At 39.6% G+C, this 23,934-nt stretch overlaps 1 protein-coding gene across 3 annotated transcripts in view; it reads left to right on the forward strand.

Moving 5' to 3' along the window:
* CAB39 (calcium binding protein 39) overlaps window positions 1-23,934 on the forward strand; it is a 108,148-nt gene that overhangs the window by 40,112 nt on the left and 44,102 nt on the right. For all 3 annotated transcript variants that reach the window (XM_031651598.1, XM_031651599.1, XM_021924106.2), the window contains one exon: window positions 6,494-6,650. In XM_031651598.1, coding sequence (XP_031507458.1) covers window positions 6,537-6,650 — 114 coding nt within the window. In that variant the 5' untranslated portion in view covers window positions 6,494-6,536. The remainder of the gene's footprint in view (window positions 1-6,493; window positions 6,651-23,934) is intronic.

Here is a 23,934-nt window from a genome sequence, read left to right on the forward strand (position 1 = left end):
TTTATATGAAAGTAGTATGTTAACAGTCCCCAACACCACCACTTTGGGATTCAAGCATATACCAATAATTACCATCAGAAGGAAGCCTATCCCCATAGTAGATATGGATTGCCGCAGCCCACTTTAGAATCCTGTCAGTGTCCGGCTTTGTCCCAGTCACATTAATAATTTTGGCTTAGCCCACAGAATCCTGCTGAGGTTTATTATAAACCATTTTTTGGCCGGGCGCGGTGGCTCACGCCTGTAATCCCAGCACTTTGGGAGGCCGAGGTGGGTGGATCACGACATCAGGAGTTCTAGACCAGCCCGGCCAACATGGTGAAAACCCGTCTCTACTAAAAATACAAAAATTAGCCAGGCGTGGTGGCACGAGCCTCTTGTCTCAGCTACTGGGGAGACTGAGGCAGAATTGCTTGAACCCAGTAGGTGAAAGTTATAGTGAGCCGAGATTGCGCCACTGCACTCCATCCTGGGCAACAGAGCAAGACTCCATCTCAAAAAAAAAATTTAATGGACAAGAGAATTGTATTTGAAAGCCAAATGAATTTTTTAATTAAAAATCTGTTTCTGTTCATTTTCTTCGTGAACTTCAGTTATGTCCAAAACATAGTTAAGGCTGTTTTAAAGCAATGTTAAGAAAAACATAGAACATACAGAAAAGTTAACTAACAATGAAAACCCACACACCCACCAACCATCTAAATTTTAAAATTGTAATTTTACTATATTTGCAAATTTGGTACTCTGGCTTAGAAGTAGTTTGGGGAGCAGAAAGGACTTCAGTGTGTCTGGACCTCTAGGATCAAGGCTAGAGGCTGTGCTGTGAGTTGCAGATAGGTAAAACCTAGAGGGCCATGGTAAGGAATTTGGATTTTATTTATTTTTAAATTTTTTTCCCATAGGTTATTGGGATACAGGTAGTATTTGGTTACATAAGTTCTTTAGTGGTTTGTGAGGTTTTGGTGCAGCCATCATCCAAGCAGTATAGACTGTACCATATTTGTAGTCGTTGTCTTCTTCCTCTTCTTCTTCCTCTTCCTTTTCCCTTTCCTCTTCTTCCCCTTTCCCTCCTTCTCCTTCCCCTCCTTCTCCTTTCCCTCTTCCTTCTCCTTTCCCCTCCTCCTCCTTCTCACTCTGTTGCTCAGGCTGGAGTGCAGTGGCATGATCTCAGCTCACTGCAACCTATGCCTCCCAGGTTCAAGCAATCCTCCTGCCTCAGTCCCCCTAGTAGCTGGGATTACAGGCACGCGCCACCATGCCCGGCTAAGTTTTGTATTTTTAGTAGAGACGGGGTTTTGCCATGTTGGCCAGGCTGGTCTCAAACTCCTGACCTCAGGTGATCCACCTGCCTTGGCCTCCAAAATGGTGGGATTACAGGCGTGAGCCGCCGCATCCGGCCTGTTCATAGTCTTCTATCTCTCGCCCCCTTCCCCACAAGTCCCCAAAGTCCATTGTATCATTCTTAATGCCTTTGCGTTGTCAAAGCTTAGCTCCCACATATCAGTGAGAACATGTTTGGTTTTCCATTCTTGAGTTACTTCACTTAGAATAATAGTCTCCAGTCTCATCTAGATTGCTGCAAATGCTGTTAATTCATTCCTGTTTATGGCTTAGTAGTCCATCATATATATATACACATACACACGCACACCCCACAGTTTCTTTATCCACTCGTTGATTGATGGGCATTTGGATTGGTTCCATGATTTTTCTCTGGGTAGATGCCCAATAGTGGGATTGCTGGATTAAGTGGTAGTTCTACTTTTAGTTCTTTAAGGAATCTCCACATTGTTTTCCATAGTGGCTGTACTAGTTTACATTCCCACCAGGAGTGTAGAGGTGTTCTCTGATTACCACATCCATGCCAACATGTATTTGTTTATTGATTTTTTGATTATGGCCATTCTTGCAGGAGTGAGGTGGTATTGTATTGTGGTTTTGGTTTGCATTTCCCTTATCATTAGTGATGCTGAGCATTTTTTCGTGTGTTCATTGGCCATTTGTATATCTTCTTTTGAGAATTGTCTATTTATGTCCTTAGCCCACTTTTTGATGGGATTGTTTATTTTTTTCTTACTGATTTGTTTGAGTTTGTTGTAGATTCTGGGTATTAGTCCTTTGTCAGATGTATATTGTGAAGATTTTCTCCCACTCTGGGTTGTCTGTTTACTCTGCTAACTGTTCTTTTGCCATGCAAAAGCACTTTAAGCTCCAGCTATTTATCTTTGCTTTTATTACATTTGCTTTTGGGTTTTTTGTCATGGAATTTGGATTTTATTCTAAGGGCAGTGAAAAATTATTGAAGATCTTAACCAGTGGATTCGTGTTATTCCCTTAAATTCCTCCAAATATGTATTAAAGGAAATATTGCTGATGATAAAGGGGAGATGAGAAAGGTAGGTGGATTGTTATGGTGAAATGTATCTTTAAACTGCTGGGACCCTTCTCGAACCATTGCTACTTCCAACTTGGGCATCTCCATACTCTAGGGATTGTCAGTTTCAAAACTCAGACATGCGCCCATGTGCTTCACATCCTTCAAGGTCACAGAACACTCCAAATGGCTTGATGGTGGACCAGGCCCTTTGGAAGGCAGCGTCCCCCCCCGGGATAAAGCAGTACCAACTGGAGTCCACTCTTAAAGGTGCCTTTGCTATCACTTGAGCATGAAGGTCACACACGAGCTTGTGAAGGAATTAACTCCTGTGTTGCTTAACAACTGGGATGGATTCTGAGAAATGCATCAGGCAGTTTCGTCGTTGTGCAAATGTCATAGAGTGTACAGTACTTACATAAACTTAGATGGTATAGTCAACTACCTAGTAATCTATGTGATATAGCCTGTTGCTCCTAGGCTGTAAACCTGTACAGCATGTTACTGTGTTGAATACAGTAGGTGTTTGTAGCACAAAGCACTAAGTGATAGGAACTTTTCAGCTCCATTGTAATCTTATGGGACCACTGTCATGTAATGCAGTCAATCATTGACTGAAACCTTATCAGGCAGCTACATGACTGTGTAAGATAATTAAGCTTGATACTTAGCAAACCTGAACATAAGAAACAAATTCTGTAATGCAGAAGTTTTGGGGAGTGTTATTTCCTGGTTTTTGCCTACCAAAATCTTGGGTAATTATATTAAGAGTTGATGAGCCTAAGGACATACATGATTTTTGAGAATTATTACACTCATACTTTAAAGAGGATAGTTTTTAACTGTATTATTTATTTATTTATTATTTATTTTTGAGATAGAGTTTTGCTCTGTCACCCAGGCTGGAGTGCAGTGGTGTGATCTCAACTCACTGCAACCTCCCCCTCCCGGTTCAAGCGATTCTCCTGCCTCAGCCTCGTGAGTAGCTGGGATTACAGGCGCACGCCACCACGCCCAGCTGATTTTTATATTTTTAGTAGAGATGGGGTTTCACTATGTTGGTCAGGGTGGTCCTGAACTCCTGACCTCGTGATCTGCTGGCCTCGTCCTCCCAAAGTGCTAGGATTACAGGTGTGAACCACCACGCCCGGCCTTTAACTGTATTTTTAAAACTAAATCATGAAAAATGATTTATTTACCAATGTATTTGGATCCTACTGAGGAATGTCACTTCTTCTTTTGGGTAGTTGTTACTGTGTTTCTTTTCCTTCTTATTTAAATTTAAGTTAGGGTCTTACTCTGTCACTCAGGCTGGAGTGCAGTGGTACGGTCACCACCTCTTAGGCTCAAGTGATGCTCCAACCTCAGCCTTCCAGTTAGCTGGCTGGGCTCACACGTATGCACCACCATGCCCAGGTAATTTTTAAATTTTTTGTAGAGACAGAGTCTCGCTATGTTGTCTAGGCTGGTCTCGAACTCCTGACCTCAAGCAGTCCCTCCACCTCAGACTCCCAAAGTGCTGAGATTACAGGTGCAAGCCACCTCACCTGGCCTGTATTTCTATAGAATACAGTCTTACTTGTTCATATGTTCTGTAAAATCTTAGCTGCCTGGTATATTAATTAACAGAAATAATTGTGTCGTGCCTCCCCTTGCCCCCACAGAAATATTTTATATATGTGTTCTTTTTGGTGGCTGTACTCTTTCTGCTATAACCAACTTTTGATGTGTGGTAGGACTTGTAAACCTCTGTTACCCTGGAAAGTCACATCTTTCACTATTGAGCCAGAGCTGAAAATATCTCTGTTGCATAGCACCGTAACACTTCCTGCAAAATACCGTTTAAACATTCCCACCCTCCACATCACTGCTATTATTTGCAGAGTTACAGATAGGAAAGATAATATTTTCAGAGGACATATTGTGAGTGTGATACACTGTTTATGGAGAAGCAACCTGCATGCCCCCCCCCCCCCCCCCCCCCCCCCCCCCCCAAAGGAAAAAGTAATGATCCAGGAAAAGGAAAAGAATGACCCAGGCTTTTTGTCCCATCTAGCTTGTAGAGCAATCATATGACAGCTAGTTGAGAGTGACTCCCCTAACATCAGTTCAAACTTTTAGGCATGGAAAAGTTATTTAGAAGTGGACTTAAACATCTTTGGATTTTATGGCTGGGCATGGTGGCTCACACCTGTAATCCCAGCACTTTGGGAGGCCAAGGTGGGTGGATACCTTGAGGCCAGGAGTTGAGACCAGTGTAGCCAACATGGTGAAAACCCATCTCTACTAAAAATACAAAAATTAGCTGGGTTGGTGGCTCACACCTATAGTCCCAGCTACTTGGGAGGCTAACGCTGAAGCCCAAAAATCGCTTGAACCTGGGAGATGGAGGTTACAGTGAGCTAAGATTGTGCTACTGTACTCCAACCTGGGTGACACAGCGAGACTCTCAAAAAAAAAAATTCTTGGATATTTAAGAACCTATGACAAAGGACATGCATTAAACTGTTTCTCTTTGGTTAATGAAAATGTGGTTTTAATTTTATCAAAAAAGTATTTACAAGGTGACAGAAGGTGAGATAGGCAATATTTGGGGTTAGAGATGGGTTGGAACAGTTCACATCAGAACATGTTGAGAAATAACATACTCGTTTATGATTTAGTTGTAGGCTTGACATTAGCATTCATTTGCATGTTTTAAACATTCTTTATAAACAAATATGTAAGTCACTCTATTTCAAACTTAAGGGAAAAGCATGCAAGTTTGTTCATCAAATGAAATATTAGGCAAAGCTCAAAAGAAGTGTTACACTATGCAATGGACGTATTTTTGTGTTTATATAGAAGGAAAACTGTAGGGTTGGGGTGTCTGAGAGCCACCTTTTCTTACTTGGGTGTGTGTGGGGAGCACCTTGGGCAGTTAAATATAGGATTTTGAAACTTAGAAAACCACTGATCTAAATGATCCATAAGGTTTTTCTAAAAAGTGTCATCTTTTGGTGTCTGATACGAAACTGTTTAGTGCCTATGAGTTTAACTTCTAGTTTTTTTTTTTTACTGAAAAATGGTTAACTTCCAACATGTTCCCCAGTCACTTCCATTGTTTGTCTTGTTAACTTTGTTTCTTCATAGTGCCTTCTTGGAATAGTTTCATGTCCTCCTTTTGGATGATGTAATACTGTGGTTTATGTGGTTGAAATGTTGTTTTCTACTACACCCCCAAAATTAAGAACTTCTAGAAGTTCATCATCCCCAGAGTTTTATCCAGCGAGTTCTTTCATAGGAGATGGTCAAATCCAGGCAAATACATGTTGACAACTTCACATAGGGGATTAGAAGATTTAATGGGAGATTTTTTCCCCCATCCAGCCTTCTCTCTAGCTCTGAGACGCTGTGACTGCCTGAATAAGAGGATGGGTATGCCAAGGAAGTGTGTGTCATATTCGGGGCAACCCACTGGGTGCTTAGGAGGAGCAGCATGAACACCGGGAAAAGAGCTTCTGGAGAGACCTAGATAGTAGGCTGTTGCTAGTGCTGTTTGGCTAAACACACTACCTAAGTTTTTGCCTCAGTTGCCTCAGCTATAAAATAGATAACTGTCATTTTGATGTACAGTGTAGTTAGTGATTAAGGATACTTTGGATCAAGACAGATCTGAGCTTGTTCGACCACTTAGTACCTTGAGCCTGACTCTCAACCTTGCTAAATTTCACCAGTAAACAGGAGCAGGAGATTGTTAGAAAGGGTTTCATGAAATGATGAATTCTAGTGCTCAGCATCAGGCCTGGCAGTAACAGTTGCCCTGTGAGTGGGAGCTGCTGCTCTCTACCTCAGTAGCATCAGGCAGTGTATTCATCCCCATTTGGGTGGTTAGGAGAGCAGTTGATTTGAAGGAAAGAAAAACAAAGTGTTTTGAAAAATACAGTGTTCTGTAATTCTAAGACATCTGTGTATTACCATTTCTTGCATATATTTGTGGATTTCCCTGTTCCTACTGATTTTGAAAGTTATGTAAAATGACTTTCCTAAACACGGGTTTTCTTCCCAGATTAGGATTTAGAAAGTCTGTCTTCCATTGATCCCAGTGTTTGCTCACATGAACCTTGTGCTGTGTTCTAGGTAGCACAGGTGGAGTGCAGCGGAGGTCCCTCCCGCTGCCGTCATGCCGTTCCCGTTCGGAAAGTCTCACAAATCTCCAGCAGACATTGTGAAGAATCTGAAGGAGAGCATGGCTGTTCTGGAAAAGCAAGACATTTCTGATAAAAAAGCAGAAAAGGTATGGATTTGGCTTTATTTATATTTGAAATCTCTTAATTAACAAATGCAAGACACCTTACGTGAGAAATCAGTAAGTCCCAATTTGGGTTTATTTTGGATTTTAAAAATAACATCGAAAAGCAGCATATCCTGCTGTTGCAACATACTAAAATTCTGTACTTTCATCTAACAAATAGATTTCTAACTGTTCTCTCAGGTTTTCAAGTTTATTTAAATTGTGTTTATTTCATTCTTGAAGTGTTTGATTCTTATTTATTTATTATTACTAATTACTTTTGTAGAGACAGGGTTGTGCTATGTTGCCCAGGCTAGTCTCAAACACCTAGCCTCAAGCGATCTTTCCACCTCTGCTTCCCAAAGTGCTAGAATTACAGTTATCAGTTATCTGCTTGGTTGGTTTGTTTGTAAAAGTTTTAGACCAAGAACAGAAGGAAGTAAAGTACACTTGAAAGAAGGCCAAGCAGGCAACTTGAGAGATATAAGTGCCACAGTTACCTGATTCTTGAAATCAGTGGTTCCCCCACAATCTTCCTGGGAGGACACCCCTCCTGGTTTTCTTCCTATATTTACTGTATCCGTGCCAAGTGCCTCCAGCTACCCAGTCACCCCAGTCCAAAACCCAGCTTTCATTCCACTTGTGTCTTGCCCTGTCTTCCCTAAAACATAATTGTTCACTAAATCTTGTTCAACTCCCTAAATTGTTTATGAATCAATTCTGACTTCCATTCCTTCTAGAAGAAGATGTTCATACTCTTTTTGATTTTAGCAGTAGCCTTCTTACTGCACTTTCTAAAAATCATGTCTACTTTACATCTTCAGTGTAGATTCTTCTTGTAACACACAGGACCTTCGTGATCTGGTCTTTGTTTCTCTGAGTAAATTGTAGAGGTTTAGTGTCACTTACCCAAAATGCTTGGGATCAGAAGTGTTTCAGAGTTTGGATTTTTTTTTTTTTTTAAGGAATATTTGCATGTACATAATGAGATCTTGGGGATGGGACCCATGTCTAAGTATGAAATTCATTTATGTTTGATATATACCTTATATACATAGACTGAAGGTAATTTTGTACAGTATTTAAAATTTGCATTAAATGAAGTTTGTGTACATTGAAGTATCAAAAGGCACAGATGTTGCTCTCTCAGCCACCAATGTCACAGTCTCTAGTTCTGTGGCATCATCATCATTCCTGACTCTGAATTTATATGCTACCAATAAGCAGCCGTTTTCTTACACTTATTCACATGTAAGTACTTAACAGTAAAAAATATGACATACCATTAATAATACCAGGCTGGAGTGCGATGGTACTGGAACTAAGATGGTACCTTAGTTCAGGATAACTAAGCAGCATAGTAGTTGTATCACTTGTATCTGTTCTAACCTCTTAGATAGAATGTCATAATCATTATTTGATTTGGGATTTCTGTTGTAAGGATTATACTGCAGTGTAGAATGGATGCTTTCAGGTGAGTTGGAGGAGTATACAACTAATTATTCCTGCTCTAAATGGTCCTAGCTTCGGTACCTATGAGTTATCATTTCTGTCCTGTCTGTATTTTCCTTTATTGCTTATTATTACCTTTTGGTATGTGCTGCTGGCTGATCTTAAGCTTACCCAGCTTCCTTTCATTTTCTCATTCTGTTCAATGTTTCTAATGCCCTTTGGACTAGGAAACTAGATTAATGGAAACAATTTATAATAAGAGAATATAGATTCTAAGATAACTTCCTTGGGTAAGGTAAGTGATACTGTTTTTTGTTTTTTCTTTTTTGTTTTTGTTGTTGTTGTTGTTGTTGTTGTTTTCTGAGATGGAGTCTCGCTCTGTCGGCCAGGCTGGAGTGTATTGGCCCGATCTCAACTCACTGCAACCTCTACCTCCAGGTTCAAGCAATTCTCTTGTCTCAGCCTCCAGAGTAGGTGGGGACTACAGGTGCCTGCCACCATGTCCGGCTAATTTTTGTAGTTTTAGTAGAGACGGGATTTCACGATATTGGTCAGGCTGGTCTCGAACTCCTCATCTCAGGTGTTCCACCCACCTCAGCCTCCCAAAGTGCTGGGTTTACAGGTGTGAACCACCGTGCCCTGCTGGCAAGTGGTATTGTAAGCACAGGATTCAAGTACATTTCTCATTTTATCAGTCAATGGGATATAAAAATACGAAAAGTTTAGCTCCAGAAACTAGAAACAAAGTGACCTCAAGAAGTTAGAGGGGACTTTTGACTGAACCACATTAACATCTACTCACTCAGAGGGTAATAGCACATAACTTGGCCTCCCTCTCATGGCTGGACATCTTCAACTTCAGGAAGCACTCAGCAGTCCTGATAGCCTATGGGCTTTGCACAAGTTGGAGGCAGCTACAGCCAGCAGAGAGCAGAGGTGTTACCCATGACTAGGCTCTAGAGGCAGTCGGGAGAGAGCAGACCCCACAGAGTAGACATGATACATGTCTGCTGGAACTGCCCTCAGTGCCTATTCCTTAATCCTTATCCTAAAACTGCAAATTGATGAAAGGGTAATGTGTATGTCCTATAAATTTAAAATGGTTCATCTTTTGTCTGTGGCTAAATATGTTGTCTACTCATTACATTCGTTCTATTCATCAGAATCATACTGAACACTTACTAAATGCTGGGTCAGATTTTAGTCACTGGGGATATAATACTTGATAAGATGGACAAGGTCTCTGCTCTTTCATAGCTTCCGTTCTAATTAAGGAAAGCTGAACACTAAATAAGTAAACATAACTGAGTAAGAATTTCAGTTGGCAGCAAGTGCCACAAAAGCAATCGAATGTACTGATGTGATGATAGAGACATTTCTTAAACTTTTGGGTCTCGGGACCCCCTTTATACTCTTAAATTATTGAAGACCGAAAAGTGATTTGTGTAAGTATAGGTGTGTTATCTATTGATGCTACGCTATTATAAATTAAAACTGAAAAACTTAAAAATATTTATTAATACATTTAAAAGTAATAAGCTCATTATAAGTTATAATAATGTATTTTTATGAAAAATAACCATACTGTCCAAAACAAAAAATTTAGTGAGAAGTGTTAGCATTGTTTTAAGTTTTGAAAATCTCAGTGTCTGGCTTAATAGAAAACAGCTGGATTATCTTAGCTACGTTTGTAGTCAAACTGCTCAAACATTATTTTGCTTTAAGCATATAAAGAAAATGTATACCTAAAGTTGGACTTGGTGGCTCACACCTGTAACTTTAACACCTGGGAGGCCGAGGTGGATGGATCACTTGAGGCCAGGAGTTCAAGACCAGCCTGGCCAACATGGCAAAACCTTGTCTCTACTAGAAATACAAAAATTAGCCGGGCACGGTGGCACACGCCTGTAGTCCCAGCTACTCAAGAGCCTGAGGCACAGGAACTTCTTAAACCTGGGAGGCAGAGGTTGCAGTGAGCTGAGATGGTGCCGCTGCACTCCAGCATGGATGACAAGTGAGATTCTGTCTCAAAAAAAGAAAAGAAAAAGAAAACCTGGTCTCATAGCTGTGTAGTTAGAAAAAAAGAGCAGTATTTTAATAGCCTTTCAGATACTGTAACATATTTAATACCACACAATAGGTGGTTTCTTGATTGGTTACAGAACATTAAACCATATGAATGAACTTTTTATACTCGGTACTTTGAAAGAAACTTTTACCAGTACATGATTTTATAACATGTTTTGGTCATTTAGAAAGTACAAATGGTGGCTGAGCATGATGGCTCATGCCTGTAATCCCAGCACTTTGGGAGGCCGAGTCGAGTGCATCACTGAAGTTCAGGAGTTCGAGACTAGCATGATCAACATAGTGAAACCCCATCTCTACTAAAAATACAAAAATTAGCCGGGCGTGGTGGCGTGCTCCTATAGTCCCAGATGCTCAGGAGGCTGAGGCATAAGAATTGCTTGAACGGGGGAAGCAGAGGTTGCAGGGAGCCAAGATCGTGTCACTGTACTCCAGCCTGGGTGACAGAGTAAGACTCTGTCTCAAAAAAAAAGAAAGTACAAATGGTCCCCCACTTAAGATTTTTCAACTTTACAATGTTGCAAAATAGGTGTACATTCAGTAGAAACCATACTTTGAGTACCCATACAACCATTCTCTTTTTCACTTTCATAACAATATTCAGTAAATTACATGAGCTATTCCACACTTTATTATAAAATAGGCTTTGTGTAAGAGGACGTTGCCCAATGATAGGCTATTGTATTCCAAGCACATTTCAGGTAAGCCATGCTAAGCTGTGATGTTCTGTGAATTGGGTGTGTAGTACATGCACTTTTGACTTAACAATATTTTCAACTTTTGATGGGTATATCTGCGTGTAGCTCCATCATCAGTTAATGAGGAGCATCTGTGTTGGATCACTGACATAATACAGATCTCCCAGATGTTGACACATTATACAGATTATCAAGATTATTATTAAGATTAACATTTTTAAATAACACTACTGATCTAGCTGGGCGCAGTGGCTCACGCCTGTAATCCCAGCACTTTGGGAGGCTGAGGCGGGCGGATCACGACGTCAGGAGATTGAGACCATCCTGGCTCACACAGTGAAACCCTGTCTCTACTAAAAATACAAAAAATCAGCCGGGCGTGGTGGCGGGCGCCTGTAGTCCCAGCTACTTGGGAGGCTGAGGCAGGAGAATGGCGTGAACCCAGGAGGCGGAGCTTGTAATGAGCCAAAATCGTGCCACTGTACTCCAGCCTGGGCGACAAAGCGAGACTCTGTCTCCAAAAAAAAAACAAAAAAAACACCACTGATCTCATTAGAAGAGTCTTGAATATTGGGATGTGGTCAGGCTTATTCATGATCTATTCAGAATTCAGATTTGGCAACAAATACAGTTCGTCGTTTTCCTTGAAATGACGGGTTCATTTTATTCATTTTAGAGAAAATATCTGCCAAATAATTCAAGTCTGAATAATTTGTCTTTCTTCCAATAACAAAAGCAGTTAGTTGAACTTACAGTTGAAATAATCACACAAGGACTTTTCTTTAAGATAACCAGTCATTCTATAAGGAGCCAAAAGTACTTTATATGTACATCCCATTTGTTAACTCAAGTGTTAAAAATACTGTGTGTATATTCAAAGGTCAAGATTTAATAAAATTAATTTTTTACTGCTTCATGAGCATTCTTAAGTTGGATTTTTTTTTTGTTTCTTTCTTGAGACGGAGTCTCGCTCTGTTGCCAGGCTGGTGTGCCGTGGCACAATCTTGGCTCACTGCAACCACCACCTCCTGGGTTCAAGAGATTCTCCTGCCTCAGCCTCCGAAGTAGGTGGGATTACAGGCATACACCACCATATTCAGCTAGCTTTTTTTTTTTTTGTATTTTTAGTAGAGACAGGGTTTCACCATGTTGGCCAGGATGGTCTCAATCTCCTGACCTGGTGATCCGCCCACCTCAGCCTCCCACTGGACTGACATTTTTTTAACTGAGTGCACGGTGATGAAGACTGCAATAACTGCCATTATAGTTTGGTGTCACTGCCTTGGTTCATGCCAAGGTGTCAGCACCATCAGTATAAATAGCAATACAGAGGGAGGAAGCGCATGTCTTATATGAAAACAGCCTTGACCTTACAGACCCTTTGAAAGGGTCTTGAGGACGTCAAGCGTCCGCACTTTGAAAGGTACTATGATAGTTAAAAGACTGTGTTTGAGAGTAGCTGCAGGTAGGGAGAATGTCCTAATTTAGGTCGGTTATGTAGGGAAAGTCTTGTTGAGAAGGTGACATTGAAAATGAGTCTTCAATGATAGAAGGCAAGTTTAGTCTCTGATGGAATCCATATCATCTGCTTGACTAAATGAGTGATTTTCAACCAGGGGCAATTTTGCCCTGAAGGGGACTCTTGTAATGTCAGGAGACATTACAAGTTGTAACACTAGGGGAATACTGCTACTGGCATCTACTTAGTACAGGCTAGAGATGCTGCTAAACATGGAATGAATAGCCCCCCACAACAAAGGGTTATCCAGCCAAAAATGTTAACAGTGCCGAGATTGAGAACTCCTGCCCTAAACCAGCATTGAACAAGAATCGACTTTGCACTATTAGGATAAACAAAACAAAGACAAACATTTGAATTTATTAAAAATAAATTTTAGTTCAAAGGAAGGAGGCATTTCTGAAGAGCAATCCATGCAAATTACTTATGCTGAAGTAGCTTAGGAGGGAAAAACCCTGGAGTTTCCAGTTCACTTTCTTATCAGGATTCTAAAGGAAGTAGCAACTAATGCAAATGATGAAGAGGGTACTAAGGCAAATGATGAAGAGGGTACCAAGACCTGAAAACAATGGAAAGGTGAAAATTGAATCACTAAATTGAAAACAGTGAAAAACAACTGATGTCATACTGAAAATCTGATGACTTTAAACCCAGGTGCTTGCGACTTGTTCAGCGTTGTTCTGGAAATTCTAATCAATGCATAAAGACGTGGTTTAGAAATAAAGAATATACCTATTGCAAATAAAGAGGGAAAATTAGTGTAGAGATATTTATAAACATTTACAAAATACAAGATAATTAATGGGAAGATGAGAGTTTATTAGGAGAGAGAGAAAGAGGCTAGGAAGTGCTACAGTCTTTAAAACAACCAGATCTTGCATGAACTCACAGCGAGAACTCTGTCATTACCATGGGGAGGGCACCAAGCCATTCATGAGGGATCCACCTCCATGATCCAAACACCTCCCACCAGGCCCTACCTCCAGCACTAGGGTTATGTGTTTTCTTGGGACAGGGTCTCACTCTGTCACTTAGACTGGAGTGTGGTGGCACAATCATAGCTTACTGCAGCCTCCACCTCCTGGGCTCAGTCAGTCCTCAGCCTGCCAAGTAGCTGGGACTACAAGCATGTGCCACTGTGTTTGGCAGATTTTTCTGTTTTTTGTAGGGACTGAGTCTCACAATGTTGCCCAGGCTAGCCTTGAACTCCTGGGCTTAAGCTTCACCCAAATTGGCCTCCCAAATTGCTGGGATTGCAGGTATGAGCTGCCATGCCTGGCCTGGGGGTTACATTTCAGCATAAGATTTGGAGGGGACAGATACCCCAATCATATCACCAACCATATCTAGAAAATGTAATTTTACCAAAAAGTAGCTCTTTCACTATAGCAGCAAAAAAAAAAAAAAAAAAAAAAAAAAAGTATAAGATGTCCAGGAACATTTTCATCAGGGAATACTCTGAACCTGTATGAAGAAAGCTCAAGGACCTTGTTCAGAGGTACAAGAATTACCTGGTCTGTTATCAGATGTAAATATGGAATATAGTTAAAATGCCATTTCTTCCCAAATCATGCTTAAAGCAATTCTATTCAGATCACAGCAGAATCATTTTGAAACTTTACAAATACAAGTTCTACTCTGTTTTGAAGCAAAATGCATACTTCAAAACCCATTCCACTCACATTCTTCACGCTCATCATTAGCAGAACTGTCCTTTCAGTTTTTCAGGTCAAAATCTTAAGGGGTCACCCACGACTACTTTCTCACTCCCCAGATCTATCCATTTTATCTGGGGAAAAAAAAAAAAGATCCAGAATCTAATCCCATCTCCCCATTTTCCTTGTTTCCCCTGAGCTGTCCTTTTCTCTGCCCTGGATTACTGTAGTGTCCTGCTCACTGTCTCACTGGTCTCCCTTGGTTTCCCTACGACCATAGTGATTCTTTCAAAACATTAGTCAAATAATATATTCCTTAGAGTAAAAGTCAAAGTCCTTACAGGGGCCTAAAATTAGTTCTGCAGGCAAATCTTGTAAGGCCTATTTTTATCAATCTCGTGAGCTAAGAATGGTTTTTACATTTACAGAGTTGGTTAAAAAAGCAAAGTATATGAGGCAGAGACCTTATATGGCCTGCAAAGCCTAAAATATTTACTGTCTGTTCCTTTGCAGAAGAATAAATGCCAACTCCTGCCTTGAACAGTGAGGCCCATGACCTTTAGTGATCTTGTCTGCTAATATTCTTCACCACATTGGTCTCCTTTCCTCGTGCACTCCAGTCATACTCCCACCTGTTGTAGACCTTTGCATTTGGCTTTTTCCTTTGCCTGGAAGGTTCTTTGCCTAGTGCTCTATTTGGCTTACCTCCTATCTTTTTCAAGTCTTTGCTCAAGTGCCATTTTTCACCCAGCCCTCTATTTAAAATGCAGCCCTACCCTATGGCATTCCTCTTCCCCCTTATCTTGCTCTGTTTTCCTGTGCACTATACTTAATGATACATGCTATTTTCCCCATGTTAGACCGTCAGCCTTTCAAAGGTAGAGCTCAACAAATAGTTGTATTTGTTGAAAATGGAATAAAAAACAGGGTTACTAATAACACAAAACACAGTCATCTTGTTCTCTTCTGAATTCTTAATCTTACCTGAATTAGTTAAATATTGCTAAGACTGTTATAACAGTTTATATATTGAAATTGTGACTGAGGAGAGAGTACCGTAGCTAGATATGTTCTCTCTGGATTCTGTGATGTTGGCCGACTACTGTATTACATTTCTTTTCAGTGCTACTGCCCACAGAAGTAGTAAGATAAATGTCCTTTCTCAAGAGATCTTTACTGGTGGTCCTGGTATTGTCTGTGTAGGTTTATATTCATCATGTTCCCTGTAGTTAAGGATGATCCGGGGACATTTTTCCCAATTAGATAAATAAACATACCTAATGGATGTAATGATTGAATCACTGTGAGCTTGTTGGCAGGGTTTAGGTGATCTATAAGATAACAGTTCTCAAGTGTAAGCTGACATTCATTGTGATTAACTTATGTGAAGAGAATTAAAGGGTTTAATTAGCCAAGTTTGTGAAAGACAAAAATTGGAGGAGAATAGCACATTCTATGGGTGACTGAATTAAGCACCAAAAAAGCGTTAATGGTTAGAGGGAATGGTTGATACTAATTGACAAAACACAGTATAAATACAAGTATGACTCTATACTCTTTGTAAAAAAAAAAAAAAGACCATGTATCAAAAAGAAAATAGAATCATTAAAAACGCTTGATTAATTTAGAAGAAGGCAGAAAAAAGATGAAGGGAATTAAATAACAGTTGGGGTATGGAAAATAAGTAGTAAGATGATAGACTCAGATATACTGTATCAGTAATCACATTACATATAAATGGTCTGAATAACCCATTTAAAAAACAGCAATTGTCAGATTGGGTGAAAGAATCCCTACTATATGGTGCCTATTAAAAAATGTACAGCTAGCAACTTAAATAGGTTAAAAGAAGAATGGAAAAACATGAACTTTGTTAATACTCATCAAAAGAAAGCTGGAGTGGCTCTACTAATAGCAGACAAAATGGACTTCAGAGTAAAGAATATTACCGGGGTAAAGAAAGTCATTTTATGACAAAGTAGGGGTGAAATGTTCCAACAGATATAATAACTCTAAACATTTATGCACTTAATAACAGAGTTTCAAATTAAAGCAAAATAAAACCTGTTAGAACTGCAAGAAATAGTCAAATACACAATTAATAGTTGGAGATTTCAGTACCCCGCTATCAATAATTGATAAAACAAGCAAGCAGAAAATCAGCAAGGATTTTCTAGGTAGACTAGAATGATACTGTCAACCAACTTGACCTGATTGACATTTATAGAACACTCAACAACTGTGGAACACACCTACACATTCTTTTGAAGTTCACATGGAAGATCTACCAAGGTAGACCATATTCTGGGTCAAATATAAAGGTCTTAGTATATTTTAAAGGATAAAGTTATACAATGGATGTTCCAAGACTGCAATAGAATTAAATTAGAAATGAATAACAGAAAAATCCTTGGAAAATCCCAAAATATTTAGGAGCTAAATATCATTCTTCTAGATAACTCATGGATCAAAGAAGATATTAGAAAGTAGTTTGAGGCTGGACATGGTGGCTCATGCCTGTAATCCTAGCAATTTCGGAGACTGAGGCGGGCAAATCACTTGAGCTCAGGAGTTAGAGACCAGCCTGGCCAACATGGCAAAACCCTGTCTCTACTAAAAAATAAAATAAAATAAAAGCTGGGCATGGTAGTGTGAGCCTGTAGTCCCAGCTACTCGGGAGGCTGAGGTGGCAGGATCGCTTGAGCCCTGGGGGTGGAAGCTGCAGTGAACTGAGATCACACCACTGCACTCCAGCCTGGCTGACAGAGTGAGACCCTGTCTCAAAAAAAAGAAGGTAGTTGGAGTGGAATAAAAGCAAAAACACATCTCAGAATTAGTGGGATGCTGCTAAGCTTTACTCAGGGAAATTTCTAGCACTTTTAAATATCTATGTTAAAATATGTTTAAAAAGAAGAAATGTCTGAGTTTCTACCCTAAAAATTAGAAAAAGAAGAGCAAATTAAATACAAAGTAAGCAGGAAAAAGGAAATAGCTATCAAAACAAATCAGTTAAATAGAAAAATAAATTAAAAGATCAATAAAATTGTTTAAACTCTAGCTAAGACTGACCAGGTGGAAGAAAACACAAATTCCCATTATGTCGAGGGAGAGATTCTTGTAGTGACATTACCACAGATTGTACAAGTTAATAGGGAATAAACTTCATGCCATTAAACTCAACAGCTTAGATGAAATGGACAAACTCCAAAGATACAAATTGCCAAAGCTAACTCAAGAAAAAATAGATAACCTGATAGCCCTATATAGTTAATACCCTTCCTTACCACAGTGAAAACTCTAGGCCCAGATGGCATCGTTAGAGATTTCTACCAAATGTTTAAGGAAGAAATAATACAATTTCTATGTAAACCTTTCCAGAAAAGTTAAGAGAAATCATTCTTAACTCATTCTATGAGGTCAGAATTATAATATCGTCAAATCAGACAAAGGTATTACAATAAAATAAAACCCACAGACTAATATGTCTCACGAACATATATGCAGAATTTCTCTGTTTTAGCAAATTGAATAATAGACCAAGTGGGGTTTATTCCTAGAATGCAGAGCTGGTATAACATTACAAAGTTAATCAATATAATTCACTATATTGAAAAAGTACATGTCGGATGATGGAAAGGGGAAAAAACCCAGCATCTATTCCTGATAAAAAAAAAAAAATCTCAGCAAACTAGAAATAGAGGAAGGGAACTTTCTCAGCTGATAAAGGGCATCTGCAAAAATCCTACAGCTAGCATTATACGTATGGTGAAAGGCTAAATCATGTTATCTCTGAGATCAAGAAGACAACAGGGATATCTACTTTCACCACAACTATTCAACTTTGTACTTGGAGGTTCTAGAGCCTATGCAATCAGACAAGAAAACTAAATTAAAGGCATTCAGATTGGAAAGAAAGCAGTAAAACTTGTAATTTGTAAATGACATGATCATCTACATAGAAAAACTGAAGGAATCTACAAAACTAGTAGACTAGTAAATGAGTTTAGCAGGTCACAGGTTATAAGGTCAATATACAAAAATCAGTTTTATTTCTGTATAGTAGCAATAAACAGTCCAAAATTGAAATTTAAAAATACTTTGTATTTGAGAGTATTAGGTGTAATTGGGAAAAAAGAATGGAAAAAAAGAAAAACTAGCATTTAGAATAGCATCAAAAAATATGAAATGCTAAATACCTTTTAGAATAGCATTAAAAACATGAAATAGGGATAAATCTGACAAAGTGAAAGAGTTGTACACTGAAACCTGCAAGATACTAAGAGAAATTGACCCAAATAAGCGGGAGATTCATGTTCATGGGTTGGAAAACTCAGTATTGTTAAAATGTCACTTCTCTCCAGATGTATCTAGAGATTCTGTGCAATTCCAGCAGGATTTTTAAATCAAAGAGTTTGTTCTAAAATTTGAATTGAAGTGCAAAAGACCTGGAGTAATCAAAGTAACTAATTAAAACAATGTTGGAGGGCTCACACTGTCTGATTTCAAGACTTAAAAAGCTACAGTTGTTAAAACAGTGTGGTGTCAGTGCATAGATAGACAAATATATTAATGGAACAGATTACAGAGTGCAGAAATAGACCTACACATATGTGGAGCATTAATTTTTGACAAAGGCATAAATGCAGTTGTGCAGAAAGAAGGTTGTTTCAGCAGTTGTTGCTGAAACTATTTAGTAGGGCAGAGAGATAGGACTCAGACCTCATACCATATTTAAAAATTAAGTCAAAATGGATCACATAGGCAAATGTAAGACCTAAAATTATAAAGTTGCCAGAAGAAAATCTTTGTGACCTTGGATTAGGCAAATAATTTTTGGATGTTATGCCAAAGCACAATTCATTAAAAAAGTTGATAAATTGGAGTTCATAAAAATTAAAACCTGCTCTTCAGAAGACACTGTTAGAAGAATGAAAAAGGCAAACCACAAACTGGAAGAAAGTCTGCAAAGCATTTACCTGATAAAAGACTGCATCTAGAATATATGAAGAATTTTCAGCATTTAACAGTAAGAAACAATCCAGTTAAGAGTGGGCAAGATATTCATATATGCATTTCACCAAAGGAGATAGGCAGATGTCAAATAAGCCCTTGAACAGATGTTAATCATTAGGAAATTGCGTAGTAAAACTATAAGGAGATTCCACTACACAGCTGTTAGAGTGGCTAAAATGGAAAGTATTGACTATACCAAATGTTGGCGAGGATACAGAGCAGCTGGAACTGCTGGTGGGAATATAAGATGGTACAACCACTTTGGAAAATAGTTTGGCTGTGTGTATTGGGGGGTGGGAGGCAAAGTCTCACTCTGTTGCCCAGGCTGGAGTGCAGTGGTGCAATCTCAGCTCACTGTAAGCTCCACCTCCCTGGTTCACACCATTCTCCTGCCTCAGCCTCCCAAGTAGCTGGGACTGCAGGTTCCCGCCAGCACACCTGGCTAATTTTTTGTATTTTTTAGTAGAGATGGGGTTTCACCGTGTTAGCCAGGATGGTCTCGATCTCCTGACCTCGTGATCTGCCCGCCTCGGCCTCCCAAAGTGCTGGGATTACAGGCATGAGACCCCGCACCTGGCCTAGTTTGGCAGCTTTTTAAACCAAACTCGAACCAACTGTATGATCTAGCCATTTAAATATTTACCCAAGAGAACAAGAAATGTATGTTTGTGAAAATACTTTTGCCTAAATGTTCATAGCGGCCTTATCTGTAAATAGCTCAGATGTGTGGATAAACAAATTGTAGTACATCCATGTAACAGCATACTACTCAGCAATTAAAAAAAAAAAAAAAACTATTGCTGTACACAACAGCATGGTTGAATCTCAAAGTGATTATGTTGAGCAAAAGAAGCCAGATTATAAAGAGCATGCAGTATATGATTCTATTTGCACAAAACTCTAGAAAACAAAGCTAATCCATAATTACAGAAAGCAGATCAGTGGTTGCTTTAGAGTTGTTAAAGATACGAAGGGGAATGGTGGCGGGGTAGAGGGAGGGGACCACAAAGGGGCATAAAGAAGCTTTTGGTGGTTTCGGTTTGGTGGTGAAGGATATGTTCACTATTTTGATGGTTTTGTGGGTGTGTATATATATATATGTGTGTGTTAATTAGGTACTTTAAATATGTGGCGTTCATTGTATGTCATTTATAACTCTGTGGTGAATAAGAGAAGACTGTTCATGTACCAACTGGGGCAGATGTGGCTTAGAAACCATAAAGCACCCAGAAAGGCCATTGGAAGGCTAGATTGCAATACTTAAAATACACTATTGAAATTCAGTGATTATCTTCTACTCTGTGTGGACAAGTCCACACTTGAGGATGTTAGAGAAGCTGCAGTGTGCTGAGACCAGGGGTGACCAGGCCGACATAGAAATTCAAAACTCTACCGTGAGGAACAGTTGAATGACCTGAAGATGTGAGGTGCAGCCTAGGGAGAAGATTTGAGCAGAGTAATGTTGTAGGGTGGAGTAGCTCTTAGGAAAATGTATTTGGGAGACCATATAACGTAACGAAAGGATTAGAACTGATTTTGGCAGGAGGTAGAATTCAGACCCATGAGTGGAAATAAAACAGGAAGTCTAACTTTGTCTTGATATTAGGAAAAACAGCAAGTGGAAGTTGACTTTTTCAGAAGATAGCAAGTTTTTTGTTTCTGGAGAGGTATTGGCATGGGCTAGGTGACCACTTAGTTAAGTGTTCTAGAAGCAATTCAAGCTTTGCACCTTTGACACATCCATACATCGATATACCGCCATACTTTGCAAAGCGTCTTTGTGTAGAGTCCCCCATCTTATTTTGAGATAAAATTGGTTCCAGTTTCTCGTGATCCAGATGAAGAAAGCTGTTGTTTACTAGGCTCATTACTTTGACTCATTATATTCGAGTCAAATACAGAATTCACACCTAGCTCTGCCAAATCCGTGGTAAAATTATGCCTTTTTCCACTTTATTCATTATATCCCTGGGCTTTTTCCATTCATTTCTTGTGATCACATAGACAAAATGATAAATATAACATTCGAGTGTTTATTCCTTTATTTGTTGTATGTTGGTATTTGTATTTGTTTTATATGGTACACAGTTACCACATTAAGAATTACGTGTGATACAAATAGATTAGTCTCTTAGGAGACTAATTCTTTTTAAAGAATTCATACAAAACTAATTTTCTTACATTTTAAAAAAGCGGTTAATCTTACCGTCTTTATTTTTAGGTAACTAGGGGACAGGGGTGGGGTGGGACTTAGTCTTTCACTGCCAACAACCAAACAGATGTGGTGTGTGTGATGACTGTTTACACACTCTTTGCCCACCACATGCTGTATAAAGGAGGTATGGCTGCCTCACTTAGCTTATAGGTGGGTTCCCTTCCTCACGATGAATGCTTGTGTTCACAGGGTTGAAGAGCTATATTCACTTATTTCATGAGAGGAGTAAGTTTGCTGACATATTTTAAGAGGGGGAAAGGGAGTAGCCTCTTCATAGCATGGCCATTTAACAGTGACTCATGGTTACTAAACTTGTTTACAGTAATCTTGGACACCAGAAGGTTATTAATAGACTTTTCTTAGTCTGTGATCATTCAGCTTAAGAATACGCAGACATTTTCTTTAGTAAAGAGGTGGGGGTGGGGGGAGGTAGAAAGCATTTATCACTGGAATTAATGTGATAATAGAATTGTTCTTATTATCAAATACTTGGCACCAACAGGTATCTGTCAGTTCACCTTTAGATTCCATTTCACATCTTGGTCTTTATTTACTTTGATACAGAACTTTCTTTTTTCAACAAGGTCATTTAATCTCTTCTTTTAGAATGAATGGTATTTCAGGCAGTAAATATAAATGGGTAAATATTTAGAGGACTCTTGTTTAAAATGATTCTTTTGCTAAAGATTGGGTTTAAAGAAACTCAAAAAAACAAAAAAAATAATTTAAGCCTCACCATTCCCCCCAAGTCTGAGCTCTTTGAGGCTTTTCTTTTCTTTTTTTCTTTTTTTTTTTTTTTTTTTTTTGAGACAGACTCTAGCTCTGTTGCAAGGCTGGAGTGCAGTGGTGCGATCTCGGCTCATTACAACCTCCACCTCCTGGGTTCAAGTGATTCTCCTGCCTCAGCCTCCTGAGTAGCTGGGATTGCAGGCATGCGTTGCCATGTCCAGCTAATTTTTGTGTTTTTAGTAGAGACGGGGTTTCACCGTGTTGGCCAGGATGGTATCGATCTCCTGACCTGGTAATCCCCCCACCTCGGCCTCCCAAAGTACTGGGATTACAGGCATGAGCCGCCACACCTGGCCTCTTTGAGGCATTTCTTAATAATAACTAGTTTTATGTAAGTTAGAATCAATTCAGTTATGTAAACTAATGAACACAGGCATGGAAAATTTTGCTAAACAGATCCCTTCAAAATTCTTTCTAAAAAGATGACTTAACAGTAGTGTGCATCGGAATTAGCGTTTCCCTCATGCATGGAGGCCTTTGTTGTCGTCTGCTGTCTTTACTTGCATCAGTATCTGTTGCAAGAGATCCCCAGTTTGATTGAATCCACAGACATTTTAGTGCCTCTCTGTGTGGGCAGATAGGCATAGGAGTCAAACCTTGTCCCCGTTCTTAAAGAGTATACAATCTAGTAGAGGAAATACACATGTAAGTAATATAGAAGGACTTGGGGGTGCAGATAAAATTCTGTGGGAACCAAGAGGATAAAGCAGTTCCTACATCTGTCAGAGACAGATACAGAGATGACAGGTTTGAAGTGACATTTAAGCTGATTTTTAAGGTTTTTGGCAGGCAAAGTGTAAAAGGGAACAGAATTTGAAACAACCTAAACTATGGCACGTTCAGAAAACAGCGACAAGTTCAGTGTGACTTTAAGAGGTGGAGATAAAGAGGAATGGTAGGAAGTAAGACTAGAGAAACAAGCTTTGGTGGAATGAAAAGGGCCTTATAGACAACCTAAGGGTATACTGAGGGGGGAGTGCAAGAGGTCTTACGCTATGGAAGTCTTATGTTGCCTTGCTTTGTTTTATTTTGAAATTAATCAATTCGCAGGAAGTTGCAGAAATGAGTACAGGAGAACCCGTGTACCTCTCACCATATCCCCAGTGGTAACCCCTCACGTAACTATATATAGTATCAAAACCAGAACATTGACATTGGTATAATCCTCAGGGCTTGTTCAGATTTCACCGGTTTTACAATTTGTGTGGATGTGCATATAGCTGTATGCAATTGCATCACACTTTTGTAGCCAACATTAACACTTATGATACAGAACTGTTTCATCAGCATCTCTATTGCTACCCCTTTATAGCCAGACCCATCCCCCCTATTCCTAACCCCTGCTGTCAACCACTAATCTGCTTTCCAAGTCTATACATTTTATTACTTCAGGAATGTTAAATAAGTAGAATCATATAGTGTGTAAACTTTTGAGATGGGCTTTCTTCCACCCAGCATCATTCCCATGAGATCCACACAAGTGGTTGTGAGTGTCACTAGTTCATTGCTCTGGAGAAACAAGTAGGTCATGGTTCCAGGTGCTCTTTCTCTCCCTTCACACACACACACCCCCCTTTTTTTTTTTTTTGAGATGGAGTCTCGCTCTGTCACCCAGGCTGGAGTGCAGTGACACAATCTCAGCTCACTGCAAGTTCTGCCTCCCGAGTAGCTGGGACTACAGGCGCCCGCCACCGTGCCCACCTAATTTCTTGTATTTTTAGTTGAGACGGGGTTTCACCGTATTAGCCAGGATGGTCTTCATCTCCTGACCTTGTGATCCACCTGCCTTGGCCTCTGAAAGTGCTGGGATTACAGGCGTGAGTCACCGCGCCCGGCTCTTCATCCACTTTTTTAGTTT

Source organism: Papio anubis, chromosome 10, assembly GCF_008728515.1.
Source record: "Papio anubis isolate 15944 chromosome 10, Panubis1.0, whole genome shotgun sequence".
NCBI lineage: Eukaryota > Metazoa > Chordata > Mammalia > Primates > Cercopithecidae > Papio > Papio anubis.